The sequence below is a fragment of the Macadamia integrifolia genome, chromosome 4 (genome assembly GCF_013358625.1).
Source record: "Macadamia integrifolia cultivar HAES 741 chromosome 4, SCU_Mint_v3, whole genome shotgun sequence".
Taxonomy (NCBI): Eukaryota; Viridiplantae; Streptophyta; class Magnoliopsida; order Proteales; family Proteaceae; genus Macadamia; species Macadamia integrifolia.
In genome coordinates, this window is record NC_056560.1 from 30,217,930 (window position 1) to 30,232,423 (window position 14,494).

Consider the following 14,494-nt stretch of genomic DNA (forward strand, 5'->3'; position numbering starts at 1 on the left):
GGGGGAGAGAGAGAGAGAGAGAGAGAGAGAGAGACATGCAACAACATGATTTTTTCTTTGTGGCAATTTCATGTGGGACTGTGAATCCAGTCTAACAGAATACCCCCAAGTTCTGGGAGTGCAGGTTTAGTGCTGCTCTGCTTTCTTAAGTAGATCTGTGATTTGGGATTGGATTGGTAAGGCAGGGTAACGATTCTGGATACTAAACTACAGGCTCTCTAAAAATCATTGTATATATCATGGGATTGCAGGAGGAAACTTTAAGACCACGAAGGGATAGTGATGTATCTACCTGGAGTCGTTTCCCGAGCTGGACTTCGACTTCAGTGCCAAAAGAAAGATTTGCCAGTGATCTGATAGGATCAACAGTTGAATCAAGAGAAAGAAGACTAGGGATCTGGGGCGCATACACGAGCCTCCACCTAGCATGTCCAATTTCACCCTTCCCTTCAATTCTTGGCATTAATGTCACTAGTGTTGCAGTAGCGAGCTTCTTGAAAGCAAGCTGACCATCTCCTTCCAGAATAGACTCTGCCAACTGAGACTCAAATACTCGGGCGGCCTGCAGAAAGTACCATTGTCATATTTTTTGCTTGGATCTATGATAAGAAACATAGAATTGCACATTTGTAGGAGTTATCGTGCCATTGCTGGTACCTCCGAGGGTGAGAGGACATCCTGTGTTGAGGTCACAACCAAATTGTCCTGCCAATTACTGGCTCGACTATGAATCCTGAATTGCCATTCTGATCCAACCAAAGCTAAGTCCAGCATCGGATCAAGCCCTAGATCAGGCTCAAACTTTGCTACATTAAGATGCTCTCTCTTAAGCCTCACCTGAATTTGATAGGAATAAACAAGAACATATTATATTACTACCACACACAAAGGGACAAGTAAATTAAAAAAACAAAGAAAAAAAATCTTAAATATCATATTCACCTGAGTAGCAACGAGATTGACATCACCATTCTCAAAGGTTAAAATTCCTTTAGGTTTTATCCATTTAGGATGAGCCAATCCGTTTAGTTCAAGCTCTCCACTAACAGCAAAGTTGAGAATCAAAGGATATACTATTCTTAACTCTGGTCCCAGAACAAGCTTCAAGTCAGTGAGGCGGATATCAACTTTTGGCTTACTATTTGTTTGCTCTATTTCCTTTTCAACTTCAGCTTGTTTGCCTGCAATGACCAAAAGAAGCTGCCTTGAATTGTTAAGATACCCCAGACACATATGAAAATTAAAATTGAGAAGACATTTTTATCAGCTCCTAATCTACCAAGAAAATATATTCACAATTACAACACCATGGACACTGCATCTGCAGTTTATGAGCAATGATGTAAGGGTAGAAGTAATTTTTGGTTGCTTTCAGGATGCAGTTTAAACACAACAAATTGCAATCTATTTCTGAAACCCAGACCAGTTAACATGCTGTTCTTGAGATATCAGATGTATAATATCTCAAATTTCTGCCTATTTGCTTTTCTTACATAGAGCTACTGAGCCAAGTAGTTTTAGGAGCTCCATTTGATAATGGACTCCTAAAATTCTTGACTACCCCATAGTATAGAGAAAATGGTGCACATTGTCCCCAACAAAAGAGAATGACTGTGATTGCAAAATATTTTGGTATTGAGAAGCCTTGATACGAAACAAGGGTTAACTCTGCAGTCATACCAAATTTTGACCGAAATTTTGATCATTTCGACTCATTTTGGAAAATTTCAAGTTTTCACCTGAGAAATCCAAAACTACTAGAAAGCCTAAAAAAAAAAAAATTTTTTTTTTTTGGGCAGAGTCCATTTTTCTATTATATCAAGACTTGGTGATCAACTAGGGAGCCAAATTTTCTCAAATTTCAAAATTTCCACCTAAGGGCTATTGTGCTAGACTTTAAAAGATTCTTTAGGCAAAGGGTGACATGGCTAACATGTCATAGGGTCCAAAGCCAAATTACTACTTTGGGTGTTCTTTTTTTCCAATCTAGTGCTTCATACATATATGAACAAGCTTAAATAGGCAATCCCTATTAATTATCTAAGATGACACATTTTGACATTGCTGTACTATTAAATGGTTTTTCTCATTCTTAATACATATATCAATTGCTTTTATTGAATGTTAGTAAATTATGTGTAAAATAAGTCATAGAAGAGAAAGGACAATAAAACATACAGCATGTAGTACAAAGCCAAATTACCATTTTGGATCTAAATGTTCAAATATGTTTAGAGATGCTTAATTAGAGTTTCCCTTAAGCATCAAGTCAAAATATGGCCATTTGACCACTGAAATGGTGAACCAAAATGTAATTCAACCGAAGTCCAAATATTTCAGTTTCGACTTGGGTCGAAAACCAAGTCAAAATTGAAATTTCAAACTATGTTCTTAACTAGCCCAATGAAAGAGGTCATCATAGAACCAGCAGGCCTTCAGAACAGCCATCTCTAGAAGTCCAGCCTCCTAATGGCCCAAATGTGTTCTATATGTTTGCCATCACATTATCACCTCTTTGGCAAGTTTTAGACATCCAAACTCTTACCACATGGAAAAATAAAGTGTCACCCTCAAACTTATTTTGAAAGGAACAACAAAGAGAAAGAGCTTTCGATTGCAGTTGTTTGCTTGGGGAAAAAACCAGTAGAAGATCTACCAGGTTGTTATTGTGTGATACATCCAGTCCCTCTGTGGTTAGAAAGAGGGTCTCCTGGACCTCTAATATAGAAATATATCTCTACCTGTTATTCAGAAATATCTCTCTCCATACACACTACTTTACCTGACGGTTGAGGGAATTTGGCACTGGAAGCAGCAGGCTCTGAACCAAAAAACCGTGAAGCATGCCCAGAAGAAGCCATTCGGTTGTAACTGCGACTTGGAAGACTTGATCGATTTGATGTCAACCTATCAAAGCCAGAAGCCCCATTACCCTTATCATGAGGCAGGTATGCTTCTCCACGGCTTAATTTTATCATTCCAGAAATGTTTGGCTGTAATATGGAACCCATTATTTGGATCTGGCTATCCACCTGACCACTGTTTTAAAAAAATGACATGTTAGCACTAAGCAAGATAAGAATAAATAAATAAGAAGCAGCTCCCGATGCGAATCATCCCATAGAACTAAGAGCTAAGAAATGACTTCAGTTTTGGGACATGTATTCAAGAGAAACACTTCTAAGATGGTGAACAATATTTTTCATTCTGACAAAAAATAAGAACTACAGTAGCTGCTAGCATGGCTAGTATAGGTATAAAATGAAGGTGCAATAAAACCAAAGGGGAGTTGTAACAAACATTATGGACCTAAAATTTAGGATGTGAATTTGAAACCGAAACTGTTTACCGAAACCGAACCAAGCCATTTACACCGAAACCGCAAAACCGTTTAGTAAATGTTCGGTTATGGTTTCAAGTTTCAAGCCGATTAGCTAAACGGCTTGAAACCAAACTGAGCCGTTTAACCCGTGGTTTCAAACCGAATTGAAACCGTGAAAACCGTGAAAACCGATCCAATTAACCCGTTTAAAGATTTAATAAGGTGGTTGCAAAATATCATTAGTCTCTCATTTGATTCAAAGATTGAGTGTTGCAAGCCTATAAGTAATTCTAGAGGTAGCTTGCTCATTGTTTGGAATGCCGATTAAATTAATCCAATGCACTAAGTAGAATGTATACTGATAAAAATGTAATTTTTGCTTATACCATGGCATATTAAATATAAAATTTTCAATATTATAACACATTATTTGGGAGGGGGGGAGAACAAGAAAATCCTTACTGTAAGCATTACTTACTAACTTGTTAGATGCGCTTGAGACTATTTTCTATCAAAATATTTTCTTTTGCTTAGTTGTTTGGTTGTTTTAACAAAACATAATGGTTTGCATTTCACATTCTCAAGATTGAATCGTTTATCATCAAAAGCAAATTTTAGTAAACACGCGAATAAACTAGCAAACCGATTGCTAACCGTTTAGAAAACGTATGGAATAAACTGAAACCGAAACCGTTTAAAACCGTGAAACTGAAGCCGTTTAAAAACCGTGGAAACCGAAACTGTTTACTAAATGGTTGCAGTTTCAAAAAGTGCAACCGTTAGTAAATGGTGCGGTTATGGTTTCAGCCAAAATATATGTGAACCGAACTGAATCGAACCGTTTAAACTGACACCGAACCGATTAACACCGTTACCTAAAATCAAGCGTTTGAGATATGGTGGCCAACAAAAAGAAAATTCCAGATCTTTTCGCGTAAGAAAATAAAACACTATACCTTAAGATATTTTTTGCCCGAACTTCCAGAACCTCACATTTCAAGTCAATTTTATCGCCTGGAAATGCTTCACTTGTTTTGAGAGGTAGGTTCCCCTTCACGAACAGCTTTCCTCTTCTGCTTACCCTGCTTTCCAAGGAACTGATACATAGCCTGTTTGATTTTACATGAACTGTACCACCCAGGTTGGTAATTGGCTTCCGTAGTACTGGGGAAGATATAGATGCCCGGTGGAATGATGCAGATCCATCGAGCACTGGTTGCTCAACTGTGCCCCGAATCTATTTTAAATAAAAAATATCATATCTGTTAGGAGAGTGAATTTTATCTAATCTCCAAATAAGGTTGAACTGCGGAGAAATTTTCTATACTGGACCTACCTGGAGAACAATGTCGGCATTGCCATGAAGCCAATTGGCATAGGGGCACAAGGCCGTTATCAACATCATGCCCCCATCTTTGATATCTGCATCAATCCTAACATCCCCAGCATCTAATATGGTCCATTTTAAATTTTTGAGACTTTCTGCCAACTGAATATCCCAACCTTCTTCATTTTTATCTCTTGAGATCTTCTTTTCACTGATTTCTTCAACGGAGCCTCTATCCTTTTCCTTTGCCCAACCAGGGATTGAAATTGCTCCTAATTTATCGATTTCCTTATTTTCTTCCTGTAACATATTATTTTGCATAGAGGTTACAGGAACACTTCCTTGTATGTGTACATGTCCGCTTTGAATAATGGGTTCAAAGTTCGCCTTGAAAAGAAAACGACTGCCAGAGGTCAGGGAAGCAACAATTTCAGCTCGTCCGAGATCAATGCCCCCAATAGCTCCATCAAGCAACCTTACTTGTACATCACATTCTGGCTTTGCAAGGCTTCCTCTAAGATCTCCTTCCATGTGCAAAATTCCCTTAATGGGTGTCAAAAATTGCCGCAAAGAGTGCACAGCAACTGAGGCTGAAGATTCTATTACTTGAACAAGTGTTGGGACCAGACCAACAGGAAAATTCAAAACAGCAAAATGAAGGTTTGTTTTTGGCCCTAGTAAAGTCCCATCCGCATGGATTGTGGCATTATCTCTTTGGATGAACATTTTCTCAAGACGCAGACCATCGTTGTTGCTGTATGCACCAACTGCCAGAACACGTTGAGTTTTGTAGGTTCCCCACTCCCAATCCTCCCCATGGAAATCGAAGTCCGCCTGTAAAACATGCCCATACAAAGAAAAAGTTATTAAATGTGAAAAAAGGAGCAGCAATGAAACATCTCTTTTTTTGTCCAAAAAGTTGATATTATAGTCATAACAATAAATAGCATGGTGAAGTTCAGAAGGGCAAAGATGGTTGCATGCTTGTCCTTATTTTCCCCTGTAGAACTTCAGAAATACACAATGCAAACTACAAAGAAAAACAAAATATCAAAAAAAAGCATTACGGTATGCACAAAAGCTATAAGGCATATGAATATTGTCTTCCAGTATATACAAGTGTGCACTGGATAGCATACACAAGCATGGAGAGAGAATGTAGGGGTCCATGGTTTAAAAAAATGAGAGAGGCACATATTGGGGTTGTTACAACCACTTTGAAACAATATCAGAAACATGAGATTAGATCCAGCAATGTAAAAGGAAGAAGAGAACAAGAGAGGAAGAAGAGGAGAAGAGACTGCCGACAGAAAAAGGAACTGAAAATCACTAGTGGCAGTCCTCTCATAATATTATAATAGGGTACAACAGAATATAAGGCTGAAAGGAAAAGAATATCGTCAAGTCCTAGCAGTAGACGCTAACAACAATAAAAAAAAAAAAAAAAAAAAAAAAAAAAAAAACCTTAGGGTATCACAAGTATAGCCCTTTCGTACCATATACCACATCTTAACACACCCCCTTAAACTGGAGCGTATAGATCACCCATGCCCAGCTTGGAACAATTTTTATGGAAAGAGGGTGATGTAGATCAAGCTTGCAAAGGGACTATGGGGTCCATCGAACCAAGTCCAATGTTGGAGCAGCCAGCCCCAGACAAGGCTCCATCAAGCCAGCTGTAAAGAAGCCCTGCTTTCATCCTTTGATCACAAAGTGTTCTCCAGAATTCTGCCTTCAAGTGAAGCCTCTAGAAGGCTAGCTAGCTAAGCAATTGATTGAAGATACCAGCTGCCTTCTAGAAGCCTCCAGTTTGTCCATCGACTCAGAAACAACAACAACAAACTAAGCCTTATCCCAACTTATGGGGAAGGCTATCCACACCCCCCCCCCCCCCCCCAAACACAAAAAAAAAAAAAAGAAAAGAAAAAAAAGTAGGAAAAACTGTGGTCTAAACATAGAAAGGGGGAATGAAGAGATGCATACAAGGAGGGGGGGGGGGATGAGAAGAAGAGAAGTGCAAATGAAAATCAACGAAAAGAACAAATGAAAGAGGAAAGAGGCAAGTTTGTCCATCGACTCAGCAAAGGAGAATTTTTTTGTTCCTATTTTACTTCTTACTTAGACAGCAAGTTTGTTTCCTTATTAGGCTTCCGGTCAGAAGATTTTAGTTTCTATTTTCTTCCCTTAGTTCAGTTTCCTTATTAAACAAAGTAGAGTTTGCTATAAAACAAGTAAATCAGTCTAGGAGATTAGTGTTTCCTATTTGAGATTAGTAAGTTTCCTATTTGGCTATTTCCTATTTTGTAAAGGCTCTCTACAGCCTAATAAATTGTAATTGATCCCTACTCTTGGGATAGATTTGAATTAATGAATTGTGAGTCTACTCTATGGCTGAGAGAGTCCAATTGAGAGGCTCAGACGCCCAAGAAATTGAGAGGGTGAGATGCCCAGGGGAAGGTGAGAGGTCTGAACCAAAATTACCATTTTTCTCCCCCCCTCCCCTTCTCAACCCTCCATTGATTTCTGTTTCCTCCCTCTTATTTCTTTTATATCCTGTTACATCTGTTGAATAGTTGAGAGGTGGTTAGAGTATTGCTAAGTCAGTTACAAGGCTTACAACTTCAGTTAGTTAGACGGAACAAGACAACCCTGTGGCAGCTTCTTGAAGGAGTTTTCTGGACACAACTTTGATCCATCATAACTTCCTGATCTAGGATCAATTTCTGCCCATTTTTTGGGGTATTGCTCAGCATCCTAAAGGAGTCCTTCAATCAGAAGAGAGCAGTAAAAAGAGCACTGTAATTGCTGTTCTTGGAAATCACCAGAAGTTTCCTATTTGTTCCAAAATCAAGAACCTCCAGATCTCCCCAACCTATGATCTAATTCAAGAGCCCTTTGGAGGGACTGTAGAGCATCACAAGAGAGCCCTTCGGTCCAAGTTTCAAGGCCACCCTTGGGCGTTTGCGTGCTACAGGAAATTACCCAGATTTGTCCCAAATCAATCCCTAATTCAAGATTTGTCATATCTCAGCAACCAACCGGCCACTGTCCTTGATCTTTTGGGGTTTCGATCATCACACTTGGAGGGAGATTCCACTGGCTTTTTGGCCACAACATTGGGTTGGTTTGTTAGTTACTTGATTTCTCTTATTTGGCCTAACTTAGGGTTTTGTCTAAAATTCCAGAATTTTTATTGGATCTGAATCTGTTTGTTACTGATTGTTGGAGTCTTTTATGATCATCTACTGGGTCAGTTACACCATAATCGGCCTTATATCAAAGGAACTAAATAGAGGCTTGGTAAACATTATCCCCAGATAGGATAATATCATTGACATACACAACCAATACAATCACCCTAGAAATCTGGCAATGAACAAACACTGAATGATTAGAATAACAAAGCGAGAACCTGCACCGAGAAGCATTCTCTCCTAGGCAACATACCCCGGAGGTTGCTCCATATACACCTCCTTATGCAGATCACCATATAAAAAGCATTTTTGATATCCAACTAATACAATGGCCAATCATAATTCACAGCTAAAGAAAGAAATGAGCATACAAAAAATTAATTTGAGCAATGGGGAGAAGGTTTCAAATTGATCCACACCATAGGACTAAGTATAACCCTTCACAAAATGGGCTTTAGCCTTTCAACAGAGCCATATGGAGTGTACTTAACAATGTATACCCAATGACAGGAGGTCTCAAATTGATCCACACCATAGGACTAAGTATAACCCTTCACAAAATGGGCTTTAGCCTTTCAATAGAGCCATATGGAGTGTACTTAACAATGTATACCCAATGACATCGCATAAGGTACCCAATGACATCGCATAAGGTCCTTAATTTAAGGTAAATCCATTAGGATCCATGTTTTTCGAGAAATCAAGCATCCATTTCCACATCTATAGCCACTTTCTCCCCAGGATGAAACAATCGTCACGACGGGTTTTAAGAATAGAGTAATTAGACAATGACATGGCAAAGCTAGGCAAGGGTGACGAAGGATGAGATAGAGAAAGAAAGTGTTCAATAGGATAAGTTGGCATGGATTTTTTAGTGTAGGAGCATGTAGTGTACCTTTGCGAAGAGCAACTAGTAAGTCATCAAAGGCAAGGAAGAAGCAGGAACTCCAGTGGGAGGATCAGACAGTGAGGTGGGCTGTGAAGCAAGAAGAATTGAATCAGGATATATTGGCTTCTTATGCCGCTGATACACTTTCAGTGGTGTCAGTGAAGTGGTGGTTGGAACATCATCCAAAGGCACTATAACAGGTATAGGAGGGGAGCTAAAAAAATTGATGTCAAGAGAATGACTGGTGATAAAAAGTATTGAGTATCCTAAAAAATGTAATGTCGGCATTGACAAATTGTCGTTGAGTAATAAGATCATAACATTTTTACACTTTCTGAGTTCTATAATAACCAAGAAAAACACACTTGACAGCTAAAGGAGATAACTTATCAACATGTGGATGCAGATGATGAACAAAGCAACTGCAGCCAACCCAAGGTGGCAAAGAAAACAAAGGAGAAATTTGGAAACACAATAGAGAGAGAGAGAGAGAGAGAGAGAGAGGACTGGTTATTGAGAACAAAAGAAGGCATCTAGTTAATCAAATAACAAGCGATGAAAATAGCATCACGTTGGAAACTCTTTGGAACATGCATATGAATCAGTAGAAACCAAGCAATTTCCAATAAATGTCTGTTTTTTCTTTCAGCAACCTCATTTTGTTAAGGTGCATAAAAACAACTCGTAAAAAGATGTTAATAGAAATACCAAACTGAGTCTTTATTTCATTATAAAATCTTTAAAAACAAAAAGAAATTTTGAATTATCTTTCAAAATCCGGATAAATATTATGTCCCTATGAGTGACTACGCCCTGTGGAAAACCCACAATTCTACAGCAAGTCATGAATCCAAGTTGAGTCACAAGAGGAGTGGCGTAAATTCCTTATTTTTGAGTTTGATTTACACTTGGAATCTGCTGGGCCATATCGATCAAAAGCCTCTAATAGTCTAGTAGCTAGTACAGCTCTACATAGTTGTCATGGCGTCGCCTAGGCGGTGATTTGGCGTCCTGGCGGAAAAATAAGTTCATGGCAGTGCTACGATTTACGTGACTCACAAATGGCGGTCGCCATTGGCTGATTGATAGGAGTCGCCATGGCTCCGCCATGGACGCCAGGTCACGCCTGATTCACTAGGCGGTCGATTTTTTTGTAAAATGCAGGGTGATTTTGATAGGACTGTTGATTTTTGATTATTTGATGTTACTTAATGTTTGTTTTATATGTTATAGGGTACATATTGTAGGCTTATAGCATGCTAAATAACTTTAGAAAATAGGGGAAATAAAAATGTAACATACTAAATAACTTTAGAAAATAGGAAAAATAAAAAAGACAGGCGATTTGACCGCTATGGCAACGCCATAACGGGCGATTCATCGCCAAATCGATTAGCCACCCCTCCACTGACTTGGATCGATTTAACGTCGTGACAACTATGCAGTTCTATCGCCTGTGGTGTGTGGGATAGGAAGTGCAAATAGCTACTACCACATGCCCAGCCCATCCATCAAAATCATTAAGAGGAAGATGTGTTTCCACATTGAAAAAAATGGATCATAGAGGATCAAATTCATTTCAATGTACAACCATGTCACATGTGAATGATAGTCCACAAAAGTAACAAATACGAAAAACCCAACCTATGTTTGACACGATACAGGCCCCAAGAAAAATAAAGGACTTCTAGACACACTACGAGAAGGAAAAGAGGACTTATGATGCTTCTCGAGTTCACATGCTTCACACTCGAGATGAGAGACAGACTTGCAATTTAGAACCATATGTTAGAGTTTTGAGTCCTTTTGACCAGGACAGACGTCCTGATCGAAAATGCCACTGAATAGAAGAAACACCATCGGAAGTAGCAGCAGAAGAGGGTGCAACACAATCAAGATAATATAATCCATCCTGCTCAAGCCCTCCACCAATTATCCTTCTTGTTTGAAGATCCTGAAAAATACAATAAAAGGGACAGAAGGTGACAAAACTGTTTAGCGCGTCGTAAGTTGACTAACGGATAAAAGACTTATGGGTAATTGTGGCACATTAAGAACAGATGACAGAGTCATGGTTGAGTTAGGAGAAATGGTACCATGAGTAGTCACTGAGGAAGGATTGGTGAATTTTATTCAAAGAAGAAAAGAAACATGACTTACCAATCATATGAGTTAGAGGCACCAGAATCAGTTATCCAAGGCATAGAAGATGTCCTAGTGAGAAGTATTGATGTACCAGTGTGTGCTGATCTCGTTTATCCCGAATCGGAAGTTGAACCCAACATTGTTTCAGATGAGGAAGTATCCATGTAATCGGAAGCTAAGGAATTCCAGAGTAGCTGTGGATGCCTCAAGAGTTTTAGATGTTCAACAATTTGACAATAACAAACAACAACAAACACAACCTTATCCCAACTTAATGGGGTTGGCCACATGGATCCAAAAAAAGAGGTGAGAGTTAGAGGATAGAGGTAACAGTCCAACAAGTCGGGAGTTCTCAGCTAAGTGGGGTCGGCTACGTGGATCCTAGCCCTCCAATAGGCTCTATCCAAAGTCATACTTGGGACGAAAACTAGCCTGTGCATTTCATTCTTCACCACTTAACCTATAGTCATTTTAGGCCAACCCCTAGCTCTTTTAGCTCCTTTCAACTGTATAAGATCACTCCTCCTTACTAAGGCGTCATCGGGCCTCTTCTGGACATGGTCATACCAACTTAGACGAATTTCACGAAGCTTGTCGTTGATCGGGGGCAACTCCCAGATCAACTAATATGCTCATTTCTTACTTTATCCTTCATAGTTTTGCCGCACATTCATCTTAACATCCTCATCTCAGCTACACTTAACTTCTCCACATGACACTTCTTAACTGCCCAACATTCCGCCCCATATATCATGGTTCGGCAAACAAGAGTCTTATAGAATTTTCCCTTAAGCTTTAAAGGGATACGCCAACTACATAACACTTCAGAAGCCCCAATCCACTTCATCCATCCCACTTTAATTCTTTGGGAAATATCATCCTCTATTTCACCATCTTTACTTATAGTTGACCCCAGATATCTAAAATAGTCACTTTGTGAAATCTCTGTCTCCTTGATTTTCACCATTTCATTATCTATCATAGAGCGAATAAAATTACCCTCATATACTTTGTCTTCGATCTACTAATCTTAAAACCTTTTGTTTCCAAGGTAGATCTCCATAACTCCAACTTAGGGTTGATCCTTGCTTTAATCTCATCCACTAAAACGATGTCATTAGCGAAGAGCATACACTAGGGGACCTCATCCAGAATGCTTTTGGATAGCTCATCCATGATAAGAGAAAATAGATAGGGGCTTAAGGCCGATCCTCGATGTAGCACAATCGTAATTTTGGGAATTCCTTACCTTAACGTCCTTCAGATCTCATGCTAGTCACCACACCCTCATACATGTCCTTAATTATCTCCACATACAAACTCGACACCACTTTCTTTACTAGTACATCCCATATTAGATCTCTAGGAATTTTGTAATATCGAGACACAAAACCTGATGGAGTCGCTCTAGATGAAGTGGCAAGGTTGGTGTTGCCACAGGACGCCTTTTCAGCAACACCATCTTAAATTGCTGGATTACATAATTGCTGAGCCTACTCTGGTTTATCATGTTTAGCCCAACACATCTCAATGTATGATTAGGCTTGCCACAAAACGAACACTATCTGAAAGTCTGGTTTGTCTAGTCCACCACGACCATCTACACCATGGCCGCGACCTCTCCTAGAAAAACTAGAACCATGGCCACGACCTCTCCCAAAAAAACCAGAACCACGGCCACGATCAACAATCAACAACAAAAACAGTACTTTCCTTGGAAAAGGATGACATGTTAGCTCTGGAGGGAGGAACAATGCATTGAAGACGAGAGAAGGTCTCATTTAGGGAAGGCACCTTCTCCCTAGCAAGCAACTGGCTCTTAATTTGCTGAAAGTCAGAATTTAATCCTGCCAAGAACTTTGCAACCCAATACTCAGCTCGCTGAATCTTCAATTGTTCTAGGTTAGTAGAGAGAGGTTGATGAACATTGAGCTCCTCCAACATTCCCTTAAAGGCGCCGTAGTTGTCATTCAAAGATTTGTCACCCTACTTGAACTTAATGATTTTGTTATAAAGATCATAAATGTGAGTCATGTTCTTTTCCTGGGAGAATATTTTCTTCAAGTCATCCCAAACTCACTTGGCAATGGTGAGCAACATAACATTCGCTACAATGGCTGGTTCCATATTGTTCCACAACCATAAAAGAAGAGTGTCATTCTCAAACATCCACTCCTCGTAGTCTTTGGAATTAGAAGAAGACTGGTTCGGATTTGAGACACTTCATCTTGCCTTTAGCATTGACATAGACCGTAACTGCCTTGGCCCATAAGAAATAATTAGACACTCCATTGAGTTTGATAGATGCAATCTGAACATTGATGTTGTACACAATAGGTTTGACATCAGCCATCATGCAATATACACAAACATCAGGATGCAACCTGAAATCCAACCGCAAGGCAGAGCAAATCTTCTCTACACAAAAACTTCTACTTCTAAATTGTGGGGAGCAAGAGGGCTCTGACTGCTCTAGTAATAAAATCGAATCTCCCTTAGTATAAGAAGAATATTAACCTAAAGTATCACAATAATCCGATAACAGAAGAATCAGTTCTTGAAAACCCCCTTTTCAGATTAGGGTTTGTAAAGGTAGATAAATTAATAGATCTTACTTGAATATGATATCTTCAATCATAGGTTGCATCTCCACTAGTATAAAGCAGCAGAAAAACAAATATACCGCAGGGTATCACAAGTATATCCCTGCGTACCATATACCACATCTTAACACACTTATCCCAAAAGTTCGACTATTATGGGCCACACAATGTATATCAACACACCTCCCCCCCCCAGCAGGTGCAGGCCCACACACACATGGCTATATACTTGACACTATCACATGGCACCAAGGGGGGCATAACCAATGCGTAAGGGCACAACAACACACAACAAAAACCCCTTGCACTTGCCAAGGATTGAACACCTGACCTCCTGGCTCTGATACCATTTTACAAAGCTTTTTGGGATTAGCGGTTGTAACAGGGGTCATGTACTTTTATGATCAACTTCTGTTCAGGAATGAGGAATAAACAACAAGAGGGGATCGGATGCTGGGTTTCAAAAAGCAAGCAGACTGTTATTTCAAGTATTTCAAGAATATTAGGTGCCAACATATTCTCTGAAAATGTAAGCATGGAATTTGTATTTACCCTTTATCAATAATCAAATACAGAAATAAACGAAACAAGTATGATAGTTTTCAAAGGAGAAAAATCAGCATAAAATTTTAATCAGCGACTGCATAACCAACTATCCATTTGTAGATATGAGTGTAGATATGCACTGGTTGATTATGTTACCTGAACTAATAAACTAAATGCATGCCTGATATACTAAATGTCTTGTCCTAGACAAGGGTTCAAGAAAATGTACCATTGTGTCCCCATTGCCTCCACCACTAGCATCAAGAGAGCCACGCCAGCGACCTTTTAGTTCAGCTAAACCTGGAAGAGTTATGTCTTCAAGAATGACTTCATCTAATGGAGTGCTATCCCTTCGTATTTCCTGTGAATTGATGGAGCTATTATAACCCTCGGAGCAGAAAGACTAGAAGACAATTGATCATAGAACGAAACCTAGCACAAAAAGGAATGACAGGAAGACTCAGGAAC

The 14,494-nt window shown here is 39.3% G+C and overlaps 1 protein-coding gene across 2 annotated transcripts in view; it reads right to left on the minus strand.

Annotated features, from left to right (window-relative positions):
- The window catches only part of LOC122076530 (protein TIC236, chloroplastic-like), a 50,227-nt gene that overhangs the window by 1,193 nt on the left and 34,540 nt on the right, over positions 1-14,494 (minus strand). For both annotated transcript variants that reach the window (XM_042641864.1, XM_042641865.1), the window contains exons 17-23: positions 14,256-14,387; positions 4,659-5,483; positions 4,279-4,559; positions 2,783-3,039; positions 943-1,181; positions 658-837; positions 293-562 (exon numbers count right to left, since the gene is read on the minus strand). In XM_042641864.1, coding sequence (XP_042497798.1) covers positions 293-562; positions 658-837; positions 943-1,181; positions 2,783-3,039; positions 4,279-4,559; positions 4,659-5,483; positions 14,256-14,387 — 2,184 coding nt within the window. The remainder of the gene's footprint in view (positions 1-292; positions 563-657; positions 838-942; positions 1,182-2,782; positions 3,040-4,278; positions 4,560-4,658; positions 5,484-14,255; positions 14,388-14,494) is intronic.